Here is a 15,514-nt window from a genome sequence, read left to right as displayed (position 1 = left end):
TGTACTATGAATCTCTTACATGTCAGTTTGAGGGAGGCTATATAAATGTACAGCACCACAATTTTAATAATTATTAGATATCTTGCCTCCAGTATATACAAGTAACAGAACTAATAAAACAAAGCAATATGTGCCTTGGGACTTCTTGACGATGTTTGCTGCTGCTACTAAAACCAGGCTGAACTTCCTTACCATGCGTGGGGATGCTTTTTTGTTTGATACCCTTTAAACATGTTAACTAGTGCCAACACACCCCACAGGCAACTTTATTGTCTTGAAGAAGACAACAGGAAAAAACAGAATATGAAAATAAAGACAAGAAGGTGCAGATGTGCTTAATCCTTTATTTGTGGCTGTTCAGTGTTCTTCAACTATACATCAGTTTCTTTGACAGTATTCTTTTTTCCAGTCTGCTAGCTCATCCTAAGTATTTAGACCTGGATCATCCAAATGTCAGTTGTTTTCATTAATTTATCATAGACAATCTTCCATTAAAGTGTATTCTTGTTTAGAGTTTTTGAGTTGTAAGTGTTACAGACAGATACATGTAAAAAGAGCAATGTAAAAAAATATATTTTGGGATAGGTATAATAATTGATTACACAAAAAAAAATATTTTTTCAGTTGATAACATTTTTTTAGTTTGTGTAATATCTATTTTATGAAATCTTTTAGATTTCATTAATTGATTTAATTATCTAAAGCAATTAACAGTACTCTACATTAAAAACAGCAAGTATGTTTACCAGCTAAGATTCAGCATGTAAGTGACATTGAAGTACAATAGTCTGTGTTGCAGCTTTACAGTTCCATGGATCTGATTTTAAGTCCTAGGCTAAACATTACCTTAGTGTAGTTTCCACGTACTCTCCATACCTTCATGAGATTACTGCTGTTTTCTCCCACATCTGAAAACCATGCAGATTAAGCTGATTAGTAATTCTATGTTAGTGCTTATGGGGCTGTGCATGTGTTTATCCTGTATTAGACTGACAACTTGTTCAAGGCCATGAGGAGATTAGGCTTCTCTTGACAATTTGATACATGAATGTCGAAAGTGGATGAGTAGACATTCCTCTAAGCATTTTACTTTTTGCTATGTATATAAAGGTAAAATGCCAAACACCTATCTGAATATTTGTTCTCTAGACGTGTATTCTAGGCAAAGTAAGGGGTAATGAAATTAGCCTGTTTAATGTAACTTGTTTGTGTATTTGCAGGCAACTGTTCATAAATTACAATCAGAGGGTATTCAACTTAATGACAAGCCTGTTCCACCAGAAGATAAAAGAAAGCACTCTGTGGGATTTGTTATGACTAATCCGGCAAATGACCCAATGTGGATAGTTTACAGGTTGTTAATTAAATTGATTTTATGTAATGTATACTCTATATGTAAATATGGTTTAAGTCAATGTTTATGTTGTATAGCATCTCATAATAAGCACAATCACAATACTTACAGAGTAATGTAAGATAAGGTAGACTACCAAGTAATTGAAATATACTGCAAAAGATATCACTAGTAAATAGGTAAGTGAAAAATGAATAACTGTAAATATTATGGCAGAGATCCACAGATTAGGATGTCTAAAATGAATGAGTCTTGGCCAACGGTTGTGTGGCAAAGATTTAGACCGCAAGCAGATTAGTGTCATGATGCATCATAAATCATCTCTGTTTAAAAATCTTTAAATATAACATCATATTATAAAAGCAAATTAGATTGCAATTATAAGCATGTCACATTGTAATTGTATGAGTAAAAAAATGTGAAATGTTCATTTTAACTTTTTTGTGAAGAGAGTTACCATGAAAGACACTTTATAAAGTTATATTTGATTTAATAATTTTGGAACTGATTTCAATAATAAATAAATGCCTGTCATATTGTCAATCAGCTTGTCTGTTTTAAAGGAAATGTTAAATATGACTGAATAATATAAAAAAATATAACCTGCTTTAAGTGTTTCCTTCAGAGATGGAGAAACATGCTTTAGCTTTTAACTTTAGCTAATACTGTGATATGGCTTATGAGTCATCAGAGTGTAGGAGATCAGTGAAGATTCAGATGTTTTATACACGATGAAAAAATTATTTTTTGTTTGAGAAAAGACTAGCAAATATGATGAATTTTAAGTGTCTTCTCTTTGTTTGCAATGTTTATCGAAATAGGGTATTCTTTTATTATTGTCTCAACTTAAACAGAAAGTCATTAAGGCTTCTTTTTAGACAAAAATAAAAGAGGCTACTTCTGGTTCCAATTCACAGAGTAGAAAACCCAGGAGCAAAAAACAAAAAAAAGGCCACACATAAACCACCTTGTTGGGGAGTTCTGTCTCTTACTGTGACCAATGAAAAACTGCTTTTACTATAGGTTTCAAGCTTGATTCTTATTGACTTGGTCCAGGAATCAGTGACTGGAAGGAAGAACTCTCTTGACTTCCCCTTGGACATCCATGGATATTTATGGCTTACATTCACTTATTGTGTACAGTGTAGCAGAAATCTTTAACTTTCCTGCAAAAAAAGCGTGACGAGCAGTTTCATCCAAGCAGGTGGACCAAATTCTGACTAAATATGGAATTTATTACTTATTTGCTGTAATGATTTTAATTATTACTGTACCCTTCCTTAGCATGGAATGTGAGTCTAGGCAACCAAATGTCCTCAAACACTTTGTGCAAACATCCATCCATCCATCCATTTATTTTCCAACCCGCTATATCCTAACTACAGGGTCATGCGTGGGGATGCTGGAGCCAATCCCAGCCAAACATGCCTGTGAAAAATATATAATTCACACCTACATTAAATTTGTATGAAACCTTGTCCTGCACTCACTAATTACTTAATATATCTGATTTTGCTAATGAGAAATATTGTAGGATGGGTATATAATTCTTATGTCTGCTCACCATATTTGTGCAAAAATGTATTCAAATATTATTTGTAATTTAGAGATTGGATATCAAGATTGTCAGACTATGCAACAGAAAATTTTTTACGAGCAGCAGAGCTGGGAGTTGAATTAAATGAAGCTTGGATTGTTTGCAATGCTGCTGTTTACATTTGGAACTACAACATCCATTTGATTAAATCTGGACGGCAAAGGGAGCTCGTCGAGACATTTCAAAAAATACTTTCAGCATTCAAGAAAACTGGTCACTGTGGGTAAGAATATGCAATAATTTTATAATAAGATTTTATTTATCTGAAATGATACTTTAACAGTGTGATGCCTTGTTGTAGTGCTTAGCAGTGATGCCTGACACTGTTGAGTCTGCACATTCTCTTCATGTCTGAATGAATCTTTTTTTCCACAGCCTGAAGTGGTGCATTAATCAGTGGCTCTAAATTGAGTCCACACAATAAAGTATGGGTGTGTGAGCGAGTATGCCATTTAATGGATTGGTTCCCACTTTTCACATGTGGCTGCCATAATATGCTCACATGAGCCATTTAATGCAATGTTTATAAAAAAATGGAAACAATTTATTCCTTATCAAATGTTTATTAAAAATGTGCTCAGAAACCGGTACTAAACAATTAGTACATTATCCATATGAACCTGTTGGTCTACATTCCTGAAAGTGAATAATTTCAATTAAAGGCTAATATACTATATATACATTTTTTTCTTCAGTGAAACAGTACTTGTAATGATGCTGTGCAATGTAGTAGCACAAGGGCTAATGGCACCTTGGCTTCCACACTCTTCAAAGGAAAGTTTTGAATCAAGAGAGCATGAAAAGAGATTGTCAGAAAAGACCTCGGCTGAGAAAAGTAGCAAAAGCTCTACAAGAAGTAATGAGAAGATTGGTAGCAATCAAGGGTTTTCTGTGGATCCCAGTGGTCAGTCAGATTTGAAGAAAGCAGTAGAGGTAAGAAAAAAATTTGACTCACCCATTACAATAAATATAAGCCAATTTGTTTGAACATTTTTTCATAAAACAATTTGTCTTAAGTATATTTATTACTTTCTAAGAGAAGAACTATTTCTGACTAGACGATACATAAATAATTTATAGACTTTGAAATGTTTATATTACCATGAATTGTTCTAATATTGTTTTTTACATTGCAGGTTTGTGAATTTGCATTAGGCATAGCAAATGGCATTGCATCACCTGATTCAGTTCCTGTTGCTGTGGCTAAACAAATTGTTATGACATGGGTGAAAATAAAGCAGCTTCTACAGCAAAATATAGCATTAAAACTTGAATCTGATGACGAGGTAAGTGCTAGAGGCAGTGACCAAACTTGGTTAATGTTTCTTATTTTTTCACATCTATTCTGTTTCTCTTTGGGCATATCTGTGAGTTCGTTAAAGTTACCCTTTCAATAATTTTCTGTTGTGTGTATAATGAAATGACCACTCAGAATATTTGAGATGTTTAAACTTCAGAGCAGAATGGAAATGGTATACCAAAAATTATCATATTCTTCTAAAACTAATAAGTCCAAATGTCAAGAGGAAGCTACTACTGTATATCCCACATACATCATGCCATTACCCATGGAACCACATACAAATTATGTTAAGGTAATGTGGAATAATGCTGACTATAAAGCATTTTTCATGAGCAAGCCATAACTAGAAAAATATTGTAGTGCTCATGAGGAAAAAAAAAATAAGAATGCTATGTCAAATTAAATGCATATTAGTCTGAATATACAAAAAAAAAATGTCTTTCATGATTCCTGTGAATTTGACTTAGTTAAAGGTATGCATTTGCACATAAATCTAAATTTCAAGCAAGGGATGACCAGTTCGAGAAGATGGTTTACAGCAAGTCAAGTTTATTTTTTTATTATTATTATTACTCTGAAGCATTCTATTTGAATGCTCAGAATTACTAGTGAATTTTGTTGAAAGCCAGATATATTAAATAATCATATTATCAACCCACAATTCTAAAGTGGGAGATGGATGAAGTCAGAATCAAGGTCTAGATATGACTCAATAGATGATATATAATGAAGAAGTTCAGTATAGCTGGGTAAGGAGAGAGGGTATAGCTTAGTACAGTGATGTGTGAACTGCATTTCTGTTCTTCCACAAAATTATATACAGTTAAGTAATAATACTTGTTCCAGTTAATAAATTTGGGTGAAGAGTATTTGTATGGTTATAACAAAATCAATCAGATTACAAGTTTTGTATTGTTGTCTGCATATTGATTTGGCAAAATTTTACACTGGATGCCCTTCCTGACATAACCCTTCTCATTTATCTGGGCTTGGGACCGGCACGAAGAAACACACTGGTTTGTGCATCCCCTGTGGCTGGTTTGACAGACGAGATTAGGCAGGAGTCCCTGTGGACTATGATGTTTGCTGATGAGATTTTGATCTTTATTGATAGTAGGGAGCAGGTTGAGGAGACCCTGGAGAGGTGGAGATATGCTCTAGAGAGGAGAGGAATGAAGGTCAGTAGGAACAAGACAGAATACATGTGTGTAAATGAGAGGGAGGTCAATGGAATGGTGAGGATGCAGGGAGTAGAGTTGGCAAAGGTGGATGAGTTTAAATCAACAGTACAGAGTAATGGGGATTGTGAAAGAGAGTGCAGGCAGGGTGGAATGGGTGGAGAAGTGTGTCAAGAGTAATTTGTGACAGACTGGTATCAGCAAGAGTGAAAGAGAAGGTCTACAGGACAGTAGTGAGACCAGCTATGGTATATTGGCACTAACCAGAAAGCAGGAGACAGAGCGGGAGGTAGCAGAGTTAAAAATGAGAGAACTTTGTGCCCGTTCTGTGGTGGTGGGGGGTGGAATAGCAGGCTGCTTGCTGCTTGTCTTTATCTGCACATTTACAGGACAAAAGACGCTGATGGAGAGGTGCGAATGGATTAAAGGTGGGCCGGATTTACAAGTTTTTTTGTTGGCTTTAGTGTTAAACCATGCAACTGTGGGTATGAAGTGCTGTTACAGGGAAAAATGTCCAGAATAGCTCTAAAGTTGCTGCCACTGTTAAAGGGACAGCCTGACCCTGAAAATTTTAGTAGGACTGCCTCTTACATTGCCACTCTGGCCCCATTCTCTCTCTTTTTGAATAAGGTTGGGTATACCAACCACCTGCTGAATCATCCATCCATCCATTTTCCAACCCGCTGAATCCGAACACAGGGTCACGGGGGTCTGCTGGAGCCAATCCCAGCCAACACAGGGCACAAGGCAGGAACCAATCCCGGGCAGGGTGCCAACCCACCGCAGCCTGCTGAATCACCTACACCCTATAGTTCAGGAAGGTGAAGTTTTATTGTGTGCTTCCTCCAAGGTTGTCTCTCTGTCTCTCTCTCTCTCTCTCCCTCCCTCCCTCTCCCTTTCATCTGTTTGTGCTGGTAGCTCTGCTTAATGTAATTTCAGAATGTATCAACCCTTTTTGCTGCCATGCTCCCAAGCCAGCACAAGCAGGATGTCTCCTGCTGCCTGTCAGGTTCTCCTTTCTCTCTCCGTCTGTCTCTTACACAGAGGTTCACCGTGGAACCTAGCCCTGTACTCTGTAATGCCAAAGTAATGCTTTGTTTAGCCTACAGTCTGCAGCAAACATTTTGGACAGAAAATGTTTTATTGTAAAGAATTTTTTCTACATAAAATAAAATCAATTTAAATGTAAAATAAAAGCAATGAAAATATGATATACAACATGGAAAACAAGTGGAACCAATGCACAGTTATAGGAAACAGTGTTTTTATTCCAGTATGAGTAGAGTTTCCTTGTTTTTCCCTGTGTCAGATTTCCAAAGACATGCATGTGTTCTTAACACTAGAATTACCAGAGCCTACGAAAAAACTCGTAAATCCGTCCCACCTTAAATCGCGTCTTAAAGCCGTTTGCACATCTCCGCCAGTCTTTTGTCATCTAAATGTGCTGATAAACAAAAGCTTCTAGCAGCCAGCTATTCCATCCCCCCACTGACTTAGCATGAACTCCTAGCTCATGCCTTGCCTTGATTTGATTATTTGGGATTGAAGTGGAGTTTTACAGTGGAAATAATTTGAGCGTTATTTGGAATACACGCATTTCATGTGTGTCCCGTTTCTACAGTATAGTAGTAGTCTGTGCAAACACATTTTTAAAACAGAAACGTTTTTCATATTCTAATAGTAAATGACAAAATGTAGGCATAAACTATATAACGTATGAAGCCTGAAGTCCATATATCAAAGAAACACTTTCACAAAAGGTACAAATAAGAGAACACGTGCGCTTTTCTTCAAAAGTATAACTGCACAAAAAAAAAGCCGCGTTAGCATGCCACACTGACATTCTTACTACATCTGCTGCGGTGGCGTAATGGTATCAGCTCCTGACTGGGGATCAGAGGGTAGCGAGTTCGATCCCGCATGGCTCTTATTCTTACATTTTTAGAATAACAACATAAATTTCTTTTCAGTCTGTAACAGCCGGTGTAACTTATCATACTGGTAAAGGTTAGCTTTTTTTTTTTTTTTTTTTAATTCACTTTTCATTCCCGCAGTCGATGCATACTAACGCCCCCCCCCCCCCCCCCCCCCCCCCAAAAGGGTTCTGATACATAAACGCTGGCGAAGCTGCCTTCTTCGTATCTCACATAAAATTTTCACACCTGATCTGACACTGTTCGTTTTCAAATAATATTGCATTAGTGCGATGAAGTTTTCACATATATTGTCTCTTTCAGGTGTGTAATAGAAACCACAGCATAGAGAGAAGTGAGTACATTGCTTCTTACAGGAAAAGGTGATGGAAAAAGTGCATTGGTACGAGAATGCAGTCACGAGTATACTGCAGTCTTTATGTGAAAACAGCATAAATAATGTGAAATCATTCTCTCCTCTGCATGTCCTGGAGTACAAAAGAAACAGCATACAGCAACATGTGGGGACTGGCAGGAACACTCAATAAAACCGAATAAAAAGAAAATCAAGTGACGGTGAGATACGAAGGAAGGCAGCTTCACCAGCGTTTATGTGTCAGAACCCTTTTGGGGGGGGGGGGGGGGGGGGGTTAGTATGCATCGACTGCGGGAATGAAAAGTGAATTAAAAAAAAAAAAAAAAAAGCTAACCTTTACCAGTATGATAAGTTACACTGGCTGTTACAGACTGAAAAGAAATTTATGTTGTTATTCTAAAAATGTAAGAATAAGAGCCATGCGGGATCGAACTCGCCACCCTCTGATCCCCAGTCAGAAGCTGATACCATTACGCCACCGCGGCAGTCGTAGTAAAAGTGTCAATGTGGCATGCTAACGCGGCTTTTTTTTTTGTGCAGTTATACTTTTGAAGAAAAGCGCACGTGTTCTCTTATTTGTACCTTTTGTGAAAGTGTTTCTTTGATATATGGACTTCAGGCTTCATACGTTATATAGTTTATGCCTACATTTTGTCATTTACTTTTAGAATATGAAAAACGTTTCTGTTTTAAAAATATGTTTGCACAGACTACTACTATACTGTAGAAACGGGACACACATGAAATGCGTGTATTCCAAATAACGCTCGAATTATTTCCACTGTAAAACTCCACTTCAATCCCAACTAATCAAATCAAGGCAAGGCATGAGCTAGGAGTTCATGCTAAGTCGGTGGGGGGATGGAATAGCTGGCTGCTAGAAGCTTTTGTTTATCAGCACATTTAGATGACAAAAGACTCTGGCGGAGATGTGCAAACGGCTTTAAGACGCGATTTAAGGTGGGACGGATTTACGAGTTTTTTCGTAGGCTCTGGTAATTCTAGTGTTAATTGGCAAATCTAAACTAAGTCATTATAAGTAAGTGTGGCTATGTCCTCCGTCCAGATCTGTCTTCTTTCATGGGCCCATTGTTACTTGTATAGTCTCTGCCTCTCTCCAGCCATTAAGCTTAACTAAATAACAGATGTGACTTTTTACAAAGCACTTAATAAGCGAGAAGTACAAAGGCATTAAAACTGAGTAAAAGTAAAAGGAAATGATACCATATATTAATAAGTAGTAAAATAAATAACAGCTGTACTAATATCAAGTTCATTTAAAATATTCCCAGTACAAAAGGCAAACCATAAGTAGAAGCATAAACTGTGATTTCAATATGAAAGGTGTTGATAAGGTGGAAAGGGTCCACCTGAGAATGCTGTGCTTTTTGTGTCGTGTTGACACTTGAGGTGCTGTAAAAGCAAGAATAAAGAGCCAGTAAAACCCAGTCTGTCTGATAATGCATGCATGAATGTCAAAGATGAGAAAGCCAAGCACTTGTGCCACATGCAACCCAAAAAAGTTCAGAGTGGAAAGAAACTGCATTATCCCTTTGACAGTGCTAAAAAAAGGTTATTTAGACTATATTCAGATATTCTAAGAATGTGACTAGTAGCTGAGTTACCAGTCATATCTGTAAAATTCAATGACATAGTTTCATATATTTATCTTCATATATATGTTGGTAGTGGTAGTCATAAAAGAATAGAGAAAACTTCAATCCATTCACGATATAGGCATGTTAATCCAATTCAGCATCATGGGAGGTGGAGCCTATCCAAGCATTTTTGAGTTCAAGGCAGAAACTAGCCCAGGGAAGTTAGCCAATTAATAACAAGGCATACTCACTCAGACACTCACATTGTTCATGCCAGACCAATTTATAGTGTCCAGTCAAACTAACTGACATGTGTATAAAATGTGAGACGAAAAATAGGCCACTAAAAGAACGAGTAAAGTTTACACAGCCAATATCTGAACTCAGTTCTCTAGAGCATTAATTCAACAATGCTAAAGTCTTTGACACAGTGCCACACAGAAAAGAACTCATCCATCTATAAAATACATAATGCCTATAATGATTAATGATAATGGTTCAGTGATATTGTCATGGTATAGGTACAACAAAATGTAGTTATTGCATACCCCTTGGGGTCAGAGCTCAGGGTCATCTATTAGTCAGTACCATTGGAGCAATTGCAGGTTAACAGCCTTGCTCAAGGGACCAATGGAGTTAGAATCCCTTTGGCAGTGATAAGATTCGAACCAGTAGCCTTCTGGATACCGGCGCAGATCCTTGGCCTCTAAGCCACCACTATAATTAGTAATTACTTTAATCAACATAAATGATAAAATATAAACCAATTTATTATCAGAAATGTAGACTTTAAAGATGCAGATTTCAGCATGTATTCTGGTACTGCAACATTGAATGTGTTGTCAATATGCCTGCTTTTAAATGGCTGATTTAATTGACTGGTGCTGTAGTTTGTGCATTTATTCAGACCTCATGCTTATAGTTTTGACTAAAAAGACAGTTCTTGTTTTTTAAATTCGTCAACATCCATAATGGTTTACATTTTCTATTATTAATTTAAATCTCTTTGAATGGCCTTGCCCAAAGGAAGTTGTCCAGTGCACTGGAATTTTGATGCTCCATGTGCCATTAGTGTTCTATAGATTCCAGACATGTTTGCTTTCAAGTAATCATACTGTGCACCATGGGTGACTGATCATTCTCTCACTGTGTGAAATTCATGGCATGCCTTTCTAATAAATTAGATTCATAATTTACTGGAGAAACTGAATGCCATCAAAATTCTTCCTTCTTTTTCTTTGCAGTTTTTAACATATGGTATATATTGTTCAATTTTATTTCCTCATTTATAAAATTGGTACATTCAGGGCAATTAATGAAACAATTCTGTGTTACACAAGGTAGAGGAACAGAAGTGAAAGGCTCAGTAGAGTGCCAGAAAAGGCCAAAGGAATAGAGGGTAGCTCTAAGCAAATGCGACAGGATAATATTTTTCCCTTCAGCTGACAGAACAAATTTAATTGGTATTAGAATACCCTCAAAGCATCCTCATTCTGGCATTCACAGTTTTACTCGGTGATATTGCTGGTTTACAGAATCACATTGCTTATCACTTTTCTCTATTTAAAATGCTATCCTTGTTAATTTGAATGTTTGCTTTTCAGTTTAGTTTTACAGGAAACTTGTGAAATTTCTATTGGTAGTGACGTGTACTAAAATGTGTATCATCAAATATGTATTTATGTTTCCTTCCCCCAGAGCAAAGACATTTCTCAGAGTGCAATGACAAAAATACTTATTGGACTGGAAATGCATTCATGTAATAATACAAAACTAATGGAATTTTCTGCTCCTAGTCTCTCTCTGGTAAGTACCGAAATTATAAACTTTAAAGGAGATCCTGAAAAAAAAACATATTACCAAACACCATTTTCTGGATCATTAATGTGTAGGTTTTAACATAAAGATATTTTTTCTCCTACTGTTTTTGATTGTTGAAGTCTAATTAGGCTCTAATGCAAAAGAAAGCTAATTAAAATGTCCAGCTATACTTTATTTTTTCATGATGCAAATACTAAGTTACTGCATTTTTAAGTCTGTCTTGTCTTTACTCGAAAGCAATTAAAATAATACCAAGACATAGTCTTTTATAAATTGACAAAATTCGTGCACATTTTACTTACACATTGGTAAATGAGAAAAATTAAACCTTTAATGTATTTCAAAAGGTTGATATACACTCCTGTTTACCAATCCTGTTCTGCACCACCTTCATTTGCTCCCTTTGTCTCATGGGATTGAATATAACATTCTGCTAGTAATTATAAAGCTTTACATGGCCTGGCATGTCAGTAACCTTCATCATCACTACAGCCGTGGCTTCCCCAAGTCTGCTGATGCTGACAATCTTGTTGTGCCCCTAACTAACTTTGGCCCAGTGTTTGACAGGGTTTTCAGATCTATTGCACTAGATTTTAGAATGACTTTCATATATCAATTATATCAGCTTTCAGTTAATTCTTTTGAAAAGCAACTTAAAATACATCAGTTCACGATGACATTTAACTAACACTGATATTCTTTCCCTTTTTCTCAGTTCATCTTCTCTCTCTAGGTGCTCAAGATACGGGTATAACAAATTATGTTATTGTTCATTGTCTTTGGTATTATGTATATGCATCTGGTTTATTATTTTTTATTCTAATTCAGAACTTTGTGCTTTTCTGTTTTTATCTTTTACCATCTGTAAGACAATGGGTGTCGGTTATAATGCCAGTGGTTAGCTAATTAAGTGCTTTTCTTATATAATATTGTATATTTTTTTTACCAAGGTCTAATATTATTGTAAATCAGTGTTTAAAGCTCAGGACCTAGGATTTCAAACCCTGAAGTTGTGAGTTAAAGTCACACTACTGACACTGTGTGTGGCCTTGGATTAAGGCATCAGTCAAGTATTAATAATAATATTATGAAGTCAATATAGCTGCTTACTCTTAAGATGCTCTATACAATTGCACATGAGGGAAATATTTCTGAATCAGGTCAATTCTTGCCTTTTCCTGCTTTTCCTAGTGACTTGGTTTTTGTTGATGGTTATTGCAAAACAGAATTTTACAGGAAAGTGTAGGAATAATGTGACATTTGTTTATATACTATAATGAACTGAATGTAGAGCAGTAAATAGAATGAACATAGCATAAAGATTTATTGGCGTTTGAGTAGTTTAGTGTAAATCAAATCAAAACACTGGATAAACTTCAATGGGCTGAGATCTATTAACATGAAGTTGTTACCTTCCATTAGGGAGAGAAAGGTTACCACTTAGAAGTTTTGTTGTTTTGACCTCAGATCATGCAGCCACAAATGTCTTGTACCCTACTTTGCAGATCAAACCCAGTAATGTTAATCCCCCAAGTCCGCTCCAATGTTCCAGCCTCGAAGTACTCCTGCTTCCAAGAAAAAATTCCAGCTGAGAATCCCACTGCACTTCATGGCGACATCCTGCTCAGCACTGCTCACCCCTTTTTGGAGTCTGGTACCTGCCTGTTTTTGCACTCTCCCCTGGCGGTTTCCACCCCTCAAAGTCTCAGAATGGTAATGTTTGCATGTGCCACGCCCATCAACTATCCTTTTCAATAGTGATTCCAATCCTGCAATGCTGACTGGCATCTTATAACAGCATCCTGTAATACAGCAGTATAGGCTTACCTATTGTCATTATTAGATGTTTATGATTTTTATTTGTTTACATCTTTCACTCAAGTATAGTATCTTTTGGTGTTTTAGTCAGTTGTGTGTAGAAATATTGCAATAAATATTGCAGTTGGGAGACCTGGGGACCTGGGTTCGCTTCCCGGGTCCTCCCTGCGTGGAGTTTGCATGTTCTCCCCATGTCTGCGTGGGTTTCTTCCGGGCGCTCCAGTTTCCTCCCACAGTCCAAAGATATGCAGGTTAGGTGGATTGGTGATTCTAAATTGGCCCTAGTGTGTGCTTGGTGTGTGGGTGTGTTTGTGTGTGTCCTGCGGTGGGTTAGCACCCTGCCCGGGATTGGTTCCTGCCTTGTGCCCTGTGTTGGCTGGGATTGGCTCCAGCAGACCCCCGTGACCCTGTGTTTGGATTCAGCGGGTTGGAAAATGGATGGATGGATATATATATATATATATATATATATATATATATATATATATATGTTACACTCCTCTGGTCATGGGTGACTTCAATACGACCACTGGCACTCACAGGGCTGGCAATGAGGATTGTGTTGGTCCCCATGGGTCTGGCAACCATAGTGAAAGTGGCTCCATGTTCCTTGACTTTGCAAGCAGGTTTTAAGAAGCAGCACTGTAGATGTGGAAGAAATGTAAAATGGTATGTGACTTGCTGCTGATACTGGCTACTCTGTTTGCATTTTAGCCTCTTGAGTTTAATTGCATATTGAAACAGGAAATAAAGTTAAAGGAGGATTTGAACGGTGATCTGTGGTTGACTTTATTTGAGTAGATAAGACATAGGTACACAACGCAATACTTAGATTACACCATCTAAAGTTTACACACACATGCTCTTGCCTCTTATTACTTTGAATGCCAGGAATTGAAGGATTGTGTAAAGAAGTGTTTTTCTGGAAAAATGGCTATAAAAAAACAATTAAGTGGTCAAAGCTATCCCTTAAAAGCTAAGAATCAGTCAAATACGTAAATGTTAATGTAAGTGGAAGCATAAAGTGCTATTTCTTTAGATGAGAAAATAAAAATCTTATATCTTTTGAAAAGTCGCATGTCACTTGATTTGATTTACAGAATGTGTAAATACTAATATTTTAGTGAATCATTTAGTTGGCAGGTTAGTTACGTGTTGGTATGCCATGGAAAAAATGCATAACCTGATTTAGTTTTTATAATGATAATTTTATTTAACTTTATTTTTAAAAAGAAGAACATATCAAGAATATGAAATGGCTAAAACACACTCCGAGCTAGTTATTTTTTTTAAGTCACACTCAAGTTTGTGCTGTTCACTGTTGAATGCCGTTTATAAATGTAAAATTGTACATACATCCATGGCCACATGCTCCAAAAGGTCCCCATATACAGAAAGTGGTGGCATTTGTGCTATTGAAGGGGCACATGCTAAGGACACCAAGGGGGAGCCTCCCCTCCCTCTTCATCAAAGTGTAATACCAACTACCCAATATGGACAATGAGGGACAATGTGTGTCCACCCTGCCTAGGGCTCAAAATTGTCTTCGACTGGCACTGATTGAAGTGCATTTTTAGGTTACAGTTTAATTTAAACATGTTTAACTTGTATTAACTCAGAAATCTGAACATATTAAGGACTGTATATTCAATATTCAGTATCTAAATACTTTTTTAGGGTATTCAGTATAACACTGTATATGTTAGGTTAGGTCCATAAATATTTGGACAGACAACTTTTTTCTAATTTTGGTTCTGTACATTACCACAATGAATTTTAAATGAAACAACTCAGATGCAGTTGAAGTGCAGACTTTCAGCTTTAATTCAGTGGGGTGAACAAAACGATTGCATAAAAATGTGAGGTAACTAAAGCATTTTTTTAACACAATCCCTTCATTTCAGGGGCTCAAATGTAATTGGACAATCGACTCTAAGGCTATTTCATGGGCAGGTGTGGGCAAGTCCGTCGTTATGTCATTATCAATTAAGCAGATAAAAGGCCTGAAGTTGATTTGAGGTGTGGTGCTTACATGTGGAAGATTTTGCTGTGAACAGACAACATGCGGCCAAAGGAGCTCTCCATGCAGCTGAAAGAAGCCATCCTTAAGCTGCAAAAGCGGAAAAAACCCATCCGAGAAATTGCTACAATATTACAAGTGGCAAAATCTACAGGTTGGTACATCCTGAGAAAGAAAGCAAGCACTGGTTAACTCAGCAACGCAAAAAGACCGACCTGGACGTCCACGAAAGACAACAATGGTGGATGAACGCAGAATCATTTCCATGGTGAAGAGAAACCCCTTCACAACAGCCAACCAAGTGAACAACACTCTCCAGGGGGTAGGCGTATCGATATCCAAGTCTACCATAAAGAGAAGACTGCATGAAAGTAAATATAGAGGGTGTACTGCAAGGTGCAAGCCACTCATAAGCCTCAAGAATAGAAAGGCTAGATTGGACTTTGCTAAAAGAACATCTAAAAAAGCCAGCACAGTTCTGGAAAAACATTCTTTGGACAGATGAAACCAAGATCAACCTCTACATGAATGATGGC

General features: G+C 36.9%; 1 protein-coding gene across 1 annotated transcript in view; it reads left to right on the top strand.

The window, feature by feature from the left end:
* The window catches only part of LOC114645573 (cilia- and flagella-associated protein 46), a 232,656-nt gene that overhangs the window by 61,491 nt on the left and 155,651 nt on the right, over positions 1-15,514 (top strand). Inside the window, exons 17-21 of the mRNA XM_028793411.2 lie at positions 1,221-1,354; positions 2,962-3,174; positions 3,647-3,884; positions 4,088-4,237; positions 11,018-11,125. Coding sequence (XP_028649244.1) covers positions 1,221-1,354; positions 2,962-3,174; positions 3,647-3,884; positions 4,088-4,237; positions 11,018-11,125 — 843 coding nt within the window. The remainder of the gene's footprint in view (positions 1-1,220; positions 1,355-2,961; positions 3,175-3,646; positions 3,885-4,087; positions 4,238-11,017; positions 11,126-15,514) is intronic.

This window comes from Erpetoichthys calabaricus, chromosome 2 (genome assembly GCF_900747795.2).
Source record: "Erpetoichthys calabaricus chromosome 2, fErpCal1.3, whole genome shotgun sequence".
Lineage (NCBI taxonomy): Eukaryota > Metazoa > Chordata > Cladistia > Polypteriformes > Polypteridae > Erpetoichthys > Erpetoichthys calabaricus.
This window is presented reverse-complemented; position numbering and strand designations above follow the sequence as displayed.